This window comes from Medicago truncatula, chromosome 1 (assembly GCF_003473485.1).
Source record: "Medicago truncatula cultivar Jemalong A17 chromosome 1, MtrunA17r5.0-ANR, whole genome shotgun sequence".
NCBI lineage: Eukaryota > Viridiplantae > Streptophyta > Magnoliopsida > Fabales > Fabaceae > Medicago > Medicago truncatula.
In genome coordinates, this window is record NC_053042.1 from 16,980,337 (window position 1) to 16,990,979 (window position 10,643).

The 10,643-nt window shown below is 33.7% G+C and overlaps 1 protein-coding gene across 1 annotated transcript; it reads left to right on the plus strand.

Annotated features, from left to right (window-relative positions):
- Positions 1 to 1,781: 1,781 nt before the first annotated feature.
- Positions 1,782 to 6,914, plus strand: LOC25483015 (bet1-like SNARE 1-2). The gene is made up of 6 exons (XM_013611655.3): positions 1,782 to 1,940; positions 4,295 to 4,451; positions 5,328 to 5,384; positions 5,469 to 5,528; positions 5,624 to 5,709; positions 6,472 to 6,914. The coding sequence occupies exons 1-6, from the start codon at positions 1,927 to 1,929 to the stop codon at positions 6,497 to 6,499; spliced, it is 402 nt and encodes a 133-aa protein (XP_013467109.1). The 5' UTR covers positions 1,782 to 1,926; the 3' UTR covers positions 6,500 to 6,914.
- Positions 6,915 to 10,643: the final 3,729 nt, after the last annotated feature.

The following is a 10,643-nucleotide window of genomic DNA, read 5'->3' on the forward strand; positions in this document are numbered from 1 at the left end:
TATCTTTTTGTACCGTATGAAGGAATATTTGAAACAAATATATTTTAAAAATAAATATTTGACGCAAATATAATTTTAAAGGGAATATTTTATGCAAATATTCTTTGTGCTGAAGGAGAAAAAAAAAAGAAACTTATCTTCAGCGTGATATCCGTTTCAAATTTATGAGTTATATTTCTCTATAAATATAAACCTTATATCAGATGAAACCTTGAGAGAGAGGTAGAGAGGCTGAAAACAAGGGATTAGAAACAAACAACAAACTAGGGTTTATAGAGGTTTCTCTAAGCGGGAGACTCTAGGGTTGGGTTGATTCACCTTGGGAAACACTATTAGGATTAAGTCTCTTGGCCACGGAAATAGATTGAGACTTTGGGTAGAAATAGGTTTGAAGACTTATTCTTGTAACCCTTTGATATCTCTTTTGTAAAGTTACTCATCATTACAGTGGAACAAAGGGTTGCTCTCTCCCATAGACTAGGTCAGTATTGGACCGAACTGTGTAAACAAATTTCGTGTGTTCTCTCTTTCTTTCTCTCGCCGTTTTCTACTTTTGCTTGTGTTTATAATTGTTCTCACGTTGATATTGGTTGCTTGATTATTTTTCTCCACACATCAAGTATTTTATTGGTGTGATTTTCATCGAAATCACAATAATGTACAATATTAGGACATGCTAAGATCCATTGAGGTACCCACCTCAATAGAACACGTGAAGTTATACATGACTCAACCTCCTCCATGACAATCTCGCTTGGATCAAGTACCTCATAACGACGTACGAGACATGTTAACGACCTCAACAAGACCACATAACTACCTCGTTCCATCTAAGTAACACATATGCGCCCCGTCGTCTCATAACATAACCAAAATCTAGATAGTTATCAAGTCATTCATACATATAGGGAACTCACCTGAACCAGATAGATACACACATCTACTTCGAAGGTAGATACACTCATAATTACTTGATTCGTTCTTACTTATGGGGGACTCACTTGAGCCAAATAGGCTTCCTTGCGCCATCTGGTCGGTTAGTTACTTCAGTATTCAGATAAGCTTCATAACTAACCACTGCTGAAGCTAAGAAGAAAAAATTGCAACTAACAAGGATTATACTATTAGATCAACCCCTATAAAACAGGGAGCCTTATCCTCTAGGTATGTTCAACTCTCAAATTCATTACTCTACTTTACACTTCATTTTGTTGTCATTACACATATATACCGAGTCCATCTGCTACCAGCTAGCACCTCATCTAACTTGAGCCCCATATTGGCTTTTGAAGACAATCCACCACACTCTAAAGTGGAGCAAAAAGGCAGAACACATAACGAGTTGCATAGTATACAATCATCGGCAGATGAAGGACGCCCGATGCTTAGGAGGTAAACCCTGTTGTTCAAAAAAGAACAATTAATGAACCAATTGTCATGTGTATGGATTGTACATTCCAACAAGACTATTTAGTTACTCCATATACATTAATTTTTCAACTACCCTAATTATTTACTTCCTTAGATCACATTTATAAGCAGAAAAACAATTTTTTTAGATCTATGTATCTAGTCTATATAAAAACCAAATACATTAGACATTCAATGAACATAAAATATTGTTTTTTATATTTTTATCTTTGATACTCATGCTATATTTTTAATTTAGTTCTTGCACAAGTTGTCGTCGTAGAAATGGTTGTTAAAAAAAAAAAAAAGGTTTATTCTTGTAGCTTACACGACACCGTTTTATTTTTTAAAAGGTGATACGACACCGTATACGAGTTCTTTCTTCTTCTCTGAGGGATTCAATTCATTCATTACACATTACTTGGTTAGATCTCAAAACAAAAGAAACCTTCTCATCGTTTTCACATTGTTTTCTTATTCTCAATAAGATCGCTCGTTTTATTTTACTAATCATCAATGAATTATAGAAGGTTCGTTAATCTCTTCTCTTCTTTCTCTCCATTTTAATTACCGCTTATATATTTTTCGAATTGCAATGCACAATCTTCGCGATTTTGCTTTTATTTCATTTAATTTAAGCGCTTATTCTAATAAGCTGCGTTTAGAGAACTTATGAAAATGAACATGTCATAATTTGTTTTCATAACTTCTCCCAAATAGTGTAGATAATGCTTAAATAAGCCAATCCAAACAGGCCTTTTGGGTTGTTCTTAGTGATTGGCTTGTGCTTGTGCCGGTATATAAGCTTAAATAAGTCATTCTAAGAACCGAATTGGACATTGACCAAAATGAAATAGTGATGTAACAACTCAAACAATGAACCGTAGACAATGCTGATTCAAGGTTCAACTGGTTGAATTGTTTGGTTTGCTTTGGTTTTTAAACATTGGTTGGAATAACTAATTCTGTGTATCTATGTGCGTTATTTAGTATCAATCGTGAAAAGAAGTTGAAGAAGATCATATTAAATCTTATTTGGTATTCAAACGAACTTACAATCAAAATTTCAGCGAGATGCATGTTTTTTTGAATGATTGCTTTTTAGGAAGAAGGGATAAATTGATATGTATTTTTTCCCTGCGAGAATTTTTTTTCGGTTTACCATAGGTTCCCTCCAGTGGAGGAGTCCGGGTTTATTTCATTTACTGTCCATTTACGAGGGAAATAGACACAAGGGGAAGATTAGTGGGATCTATTAGTGTGGTCCACTTATGAATTGGGTCCCACTAATCTATTACTTGTGTCTATCTCTCATCAATGGAATGTAAATGGTGCGTGATAGATGGAACAAATTCGAGGTGTGTCAGACACTAAATGTGGTGCCTCTCCCATCTGAAATGCGAACCTTGGATCGCCAAGCTGTAGGAGTCTAGCCCCTTTTGCTAGATGCAACCCCCATTGTTTTTTCACCGTGAGATTTTGAGCATACAATAAATTAATAAAATCTATTTTGAGTCCAAACCTCACGTATTTTGTAATTTGATACTGTGATTCAGTTCTTAAATTTGAGAAGGTATGAGGAAAAATGGATGATTTTATCGTGGGGTATGAAATACTTGCCAACTGGTTAGTGTTTGTTTTACTGTTTTTGAGAAAAAAGTAGTGAAGACTTTAATAGGGTGACATGACAAACTTCGAGGTATTTGTGTTCAAAGAAGAGAAGGATTTTTTTCTTTCTTTCTGAAAAGTGAAATCCTCCTCATTTGTTTAATGTTTGCTTAAATTGTATTTTGTTGTCTTATGAATGTTCCATGGCCTTCCGGCTATCTATGTTATTACTTACTATATACCTTTCCGGAAGATGGTAGATACCACTATACAGGTTTTCTATAAAGGATATTAAAAGTAAACCAGGAAATAAAAATGTGGTTTTTGATTCAGTTCGAGAGCCGAGAGCTTGCAGCTGTGATGGATTTTTTTTTTTTTTTTTTATGTCTTGATGTTAATTTCCGTAGTTCCTTGTTATTCAGTATTTAAATCATCTAAAATCTTGAACTTGTTGCCCTGCATCATCATTTGTGAGTCGATTTTTACTCTAGATGTATTAAACATTAGAGAAAAAATAGTTTTAAATTGAAAATCAGGATAAACATTTGAGTTCAAATTTCTTATTAGATACATTGCTCTTCATTTTTATGTCTTGGTTTTATACCTTATGCATTGAGTTATTTCAATTTCAAATTGTCGCTGTAATGTTTTCTGCAAACTTGGTTTGTCTTGACACATTTATATACGGAATCTGTAGAATCATTATCTGGAGGGAATCAGTAGAGGAAAATTCAATGGTTTAGTTCTACCAAATCGGGTTATAGACAATTGTTTGCTAACTTTTTGTATGCTATCGTATGGCATGTAAAGCATTTTATTTCCCAACTCTCAGCCCTATCATGAGCCTAATGCGAAAGTTTCTTTTTTATTAAATACATTTTACTTCAGGACAAGAGGACTTTTGTAGTACTGCCACTGCATCTTAATTTTTTCTTGTTAAATCTGCGGTTGCAAATCCAGAATTCATTTCGATTCAAATTTTTTTCTGATGAATATTATCATTGTTTTCAATTTATTCAGGAAGTTGTCAATCTAGTTTACATTATCATTAATAATTCATTTTGGTTTTTTAATTCAAGCCACCATGAGCATGATTGAATGTTTGGAATTCAAACCATTGAGAACCAACTTGAGTTAAAAGTTTACCACTAATTTTATTACTTTTCACTTGTCTTTGTCATCGGCTAGAAAACTTCGTTTTGTTTTTCTAGTTATTTTTGCTGAAAATGGTTTCCTTGTATATCAACTATTAAAGCCGTTTGATTTTCAAAAACAGAGATAACCGGTCATCCAGATCATCACTTTTAGATGGTCTTGATAGTCTGGAGGAGGGTGGTTTAAGGGCTTCTTCGTCTTACTCATCTGAAATAAATGAGCATGATAATGATAATGCCATAGACACTCTGCACGACAGAGTTTCTTTTCTAAAGCGAGTAAGTTCCTTTTCTAAAGCAAGTAAGTTTTGTTTATTTAAGTACTAAATCTCTTGTATGTATCGATTAATTTCTTATCTTAACATCTGGATGTATGAATTCGCAATTATTAAATCTACACTTTAGTACATGGAAGGTTCTGATAGTCTTGAGATTATTATGTTCGGTGTTCCTATTATTGTTTAAAGTTGGTTATACGTTGTGCATGTATATTGTTTAACTTGTTTATAAATAATGAAATTTTGTTTCCGATCACTTGCTGAAATATTGGTACGAAATTGTTTGCTCTGTTTCTTATTTATTTGGTGTATTAAAAAACAAACGCGTTAGTTTTTCATTTTTTAATTTGAATTTTTGGTTTGGATCACTTGTTGAAATATTGGTAAGAAATTGTTTGCCCTATTTATAATTTTCTGTATTCCTTATTTTTAGGACAAATATTTTGCTGTATTTTAAAAACAAATTTGCTTTTTTAAATTTTTAACGGGCATCAATGTATTTGTAGATAAAAGGCCATCAAAAGGCATTGAGAATTAATTTTTACTGCAGGTCTGAAAATGCTTGTAATTTGTTTATCAAGATTCTATGTGCACATGGTTTATAATTTGCTATTTGCTGGTGATATCTTATTCAAAATGAAAATATCTTGCCATGTCGCAACTGGCAGGCTATTTATATTTATTAATATAAACGTGTCCATGTGCACAAGACATATGAAACATTGGTAAATAACTAAATTTAACATATATCAGAAATTATGTAGCCTATTGGTTTACAGAGCATAGTTTTCTAATTACTTATTTACAATTTTGTCGATGAAATCATTAAAAGGAAAAAGCCTCATCTATTGACTTTTAATATTTACTTGATCAACAGTTGACAGGTGATATACATGAGGAGGTTGAGAGTCATAACAGTATGCTCGATCGGGTGGTATGTAAATTACATACCGTCTGTTTTTCTGAAAAACTGTCTTCTCTCTTTTCTAATAATTATATTCCATTGTGAATTAATTAGGGTAACAAAATGGATGGATCAAGGGGCATGATGTTGGGAACCATGGATCGATTCAAGAAGGTAACAATTTTACTTCTCAACGTGCCTCATTTTATTTGCTTTTACTTACCACAATATCGTAAAATGATTTAGTGTATAGAAACTGAATTTTGTAGGTTTTTGAGAAGAAATCAACAAGGAAAACATGCTCACTTGTGGGTTATTTCACACTTGCCTTCATATTCATATACTACCTTATTAGGTAAATGATTCCATAATCCATCCCCTTTATGCTTTGAGACGACTGAAGTTAATGCCTATAGTGACAAAAAATCTTAGAACCTGTCTGCAATGATATTAACATATGTGTGTATGCGGACCGAGATCGACTGCAATCGGCAATTTTCTGCGTTCACGCAGTCATGTGTTCTCGGCCATCTGATCAATGGCCAGGTGTCGTGATTTAACATCAGTATTTTTGGAATTATGAAATAAAAGTGACTGCTTTAAAAAACTGAGTGCATCAAATTTGATTTCGTGTGTACACAATTCTATAAAACACTGACACAGTTACGGACCTCAGACACTATATTGACACTGACATGTAGACACATGCAATAATTTAAGAAAATGGAAATGATTGAATGTAACCACATGTGTCAGTATCGTGTTGGTGTCAAACACCGGACACACCTTTGTTCTACAGTGTCTGGTAGTACTTCATATATACACCTTTGTTAAGCTTTATATATGCAGTAAGATTGAAGATTAATCAAACTATAAAGAGGCATTGTATTCCCCCTTCTCTTTTCCCCTTTTTTCTGATAATCATGGTTAAGCCGGTAAGTTTCATATTGAAGTTAAGTAGCCACTGAATACAGCTGTTGATTCATCTCTGTTGATATTAACTAATCGACTAGTATTTTGTAATCTTTGATCATGTTCACTGGAAACCTTGTAGTGAATAATAATAAATTGTGTTGGATATTTACAATTCATTGATTCAAACTTACATGCTTTGCAGGATGCTTGGATATTTTACACTAGGATGATGCCCATTTTATAAAGCTAGATTGAATGATGGTCGTTTGGAAGTAAATTCCTGTTCCTGTGCTGTGAAATGTTCGGAACCGTTGGCATGTGGTTTGAAACTCAATTGTGAATTTTGAAACTTACTGCATATATAAAGCTTAACAAAAGTCTATTGTTTACTTCCCGTCCTCACATGGTCATGTATCATTATCTTACAGGGGGCACTATAGTTTTAAATTAATTTTTTTATGTAAATTCTAGCAATATGAAGTGATTTATTTGTTTGGCAGTAATTGTAAGTGTTATGAAACTAACACTTCCCAAACACACCATTGTCATGGATCCCAGATAAGCTGGAATCACATGGACACTGTTTTGTATCTAAACATTGTGCATGTCAATAAACTTTTGTAGGATGATGGATATTTGCGATCACATGAACACTGTTTTGTATCTAAACATCATACATGTCTTATATACATTTGGTGGATATGGTGTGCAAATAACCATGAGTTTTAAATCTATTTATATCTTAATACAAATATGGATCTATTCTTTTGATCCTTGCATACATAGTTTTACACAATTTTATTTTGATTCCCAAATGAAACCCAAAATTGTCATAATGGAATTATAGTTGCTTTAAGAAGCTAATGATCCTTAATAATGTGTACGTAGTGAAACTGGCCTGGCATATTCTTACTAGTCCTTACGAATTGTGGGTGAAAGTGATGAAGGCCAAACATGGTTGTGGCACTTGTACTATTCCTGTATAATCATAAAGAAGCTTCTACTAGCACTTGGAGAGCAATAACGTATGCTTAGGATGATGGTAAATGCATTTGCATAGTTCGTGATGTTCTCGATACAAAATTCTGGAAAGATTCTTGCCTTAAAAGCATTAGTTGCACTGCTTAAGCTGTTAGCAATACCATCCCAGCCAGAGTGCTTTATTTCCAGATTTTTTTACATGATTGCTTATGTTAAACCTCCCAGCCTCTCGAATTTCCTACGAAGGCAAGGGAAAATACTTGGGTGACTTTGTCACTATCTCCCTCCTAGCCAATCATTCATATATCATCCTCTCATCAAAAGTTACCAACATCACCAAAACTTGAATGACGGGGCGTCTACGTGACAAATGACCCCACAAAAATGATTTAATAAATTATAAAACTAATAAAAAAAGAGCATTGCTATATACTGTCAGAGATATCTTGTGAAGACACCACAATTAAAAAACAGATCAATAAAAAAACATGGTGCTTCAGTGCAATACAAGTGAGTAAATACATGCAGTATTCCTCTCGACGTAAATTCTATCACGATAAGTAGCGTTTCCGATGAAAAATGCGAGGCTTACAAACAAAAATAGTTATTATCTATAGATATATAATTGCCATAATACCAATAATCGATTGTGGCTATTTGAAACACCTATAGTACGTGTTTTTAAACACCTAAAGTAATAGTTGCATTCAAATTTTAAATTAGGATGAAAAAAAAAAGGAACCATAAAACTAAAACTATATCACTGCCTGGCTCCATCCTGCATGCCTGTGTTTTCCTATATCTCACAAATCATTGTTTTTCTTTATATATAGCAAAGTTACATTGCAATCCTTGGCCTTCTGAATTCTTTGTCAACAAGGATGTATACATGTCGAAGTTTGTTATTGTCGAAGTTTTCGTCTCTTCATTGTTCTTCTCTTTCTGGAAAGTACAACTCTGAGAGAATATAACGAACAGTTAGAAAAAGAGAAAAGGAAGAAACATGCTGTGTTGATAGAGAGATATGAAATGAAAGAGATTGGTTTATATATAAGGGACACATTTTTGCCCGTGCGTCTTGTTTATGCAACCCAAATACGTGTTTTGGCCGGTGATTACCCTTTTCTTTGACTTACCCTTTGTCCCCATTTTGAGTAAGACACAAAACTATTCATTCTAGAACTTTGTATTCTTGCTTTATTTGTGGATTTCACCTACAAAGTTTAGACTGAGACACAAACATCAAACACGACAGAACACGTCAACATCGATAATAATTTAAAAAATGATATATAACTTAATGTAATCATATATGCCAGTGTTGTATTAGAGTCGAACACGATAAATATCTAACATTAGGGCACATCTAATTCTATGAGTATTTGTGTTTCACAAGGTTTCACATGCTATCCTACGTGGTGAGACTATATTTGAGAATTATAAGCATGGTTACCTCTTTTGATAATGAATATATTATTTTATTGGATAAATAACTCGGATTAATGTTGTAGTGCTTGCTCTGTAATCGTAAATTTCTACAACGGTATGCCGGTGGATTTTTTATGCAGCTTTTGGCCGGTCATTTCCGACAAAAGTAGTGTCAAATACTCCATCTTTTCTTAAGATAAATTAATCAATAAAAATTGATTTATTTGATTCATAATAAGAATGTAATACATTAACTTTAATTGATCCATTTGTTACTTATAAAAAAGGAGATATAGTATATGATATCGATAATGGTTTAATGATTAAAATGTGATTAATTTAATTAAAATTGTAGTTAATGAAACTAAATAATTAAACATAATTTTCAAAATAATTTAGTTTAACCATATAGTTGAATTAACTATATTTTGCACGTGATTGATCGGGTATCGCATATGTAAGGAAAAATGGATGGCCATGAAACATGTTTTGATATGATATATCTTAACATTTCACATATGGTAAAAAAATTGTATAAATAAAAGAGAGAATATAATTTTACAATATTATCTTTATCATAAAATAGATAGATATGTATATAAACGAAATTCGTTCACAATAAATCAAAAGTATGAAGATGAGAGAGATTATAAAGAGAGAACTCCAGGGGCACACAAGACAAAAAGGTTTTTGATGGGGGAATGGGTCCATGGAGACTAATTAAATAGGTTTCACTGTGAAACAACAACGATTTGGTTACTTCTAGTTTAGACAAAATCACAACTCTCTTCTTTTTTACAAAATTTTCGGATCATGCAACCCTTTTTGACCTCTCGAAGTTGTTCGCACGTTTTGGACATCGTCGATTTGGGTTCGTAAAATTTAAAGAAGTCAGGGATGAATAAGATCTGGAAAGAAGGCTTAAGGAGGTCAGTTTATGAAAACACGAAGCTAAGAGTAAACCACGCTCCCTTTGGTAAAGATGAAGGAAATGGAAAAGAACAGAAGAATGAGGAAAGAAATGTGGATTATGGGTGTACAATGGTGGGGGAAAATTCCCTTAAAGAGGAGGGTGACGAATGAGACAGGAGGAAGAGGAGGATATCTGATGACCGGGCCAAGTTTGGATGTTCATTCGAGATCAATGATGTTAGATGAGCTATAAGATTGCTTCGTGGTGGTGTTAGCTTTTAACATATAAGGTAAAACTGTCTAAGACATTTTGGTTTTGGAAGGATTAATAAGTATGAGAGCAATATAAATGGGGGAAGATATGGTATTGTTGAAACCCTTGGTACCAAGAGATATCGAGAGAGCACAATTGCACACAAGCAATGGTGGGATACTACTTTCTCTTCGGTTCGATGATGGTCTCCTCAAATGGTGTCAACAAGAAGAAAGGCTTGGCTAATTATGTATGTGATCCCACTTCATTTGTGGGATGAAGGTTTTTTAAATTTCTAGGGTCTAAGTTTGGTACTTTTTTTGATTTTGATGAAGCTATGATATAACTAAGAAGATTGGATATGGCACAGGTACATGTTAGTATAGGAAGAATGTGGCTGATTGATGAATTTCTAAGGATGAAAGTGGTGGGTGAAGTGTTTAATCCGTGGGTGGTGGAGGAATGGAGGAGTTTGGAGGTTAATAGGGTGGAGGTTCATACTGGAGGTGAGTTTGATGGTGGTGGTGCCGCCTATGTTGATGGTGGTGTGGAGGGGATAAGGAATTAGAGGTTTCATGTGAGAGTGATGGAATCCTAGGCTCTTATGATTTCGTACAACTAGGGGAACATGGAAAAAATCGTAGGTTTTGGACAATCAATGTTGTCATGGGGCAAAAGGTAGGGATGGATGTGACCTTCTTGTTTGCAGATATGACGAGAACACCGATAAGTTAGAGGGGGCGAATAACTTTTCCCTTTTTTCTAAAACTTTTTCGAAAGCGTAGTTTTGTAAATTTTGA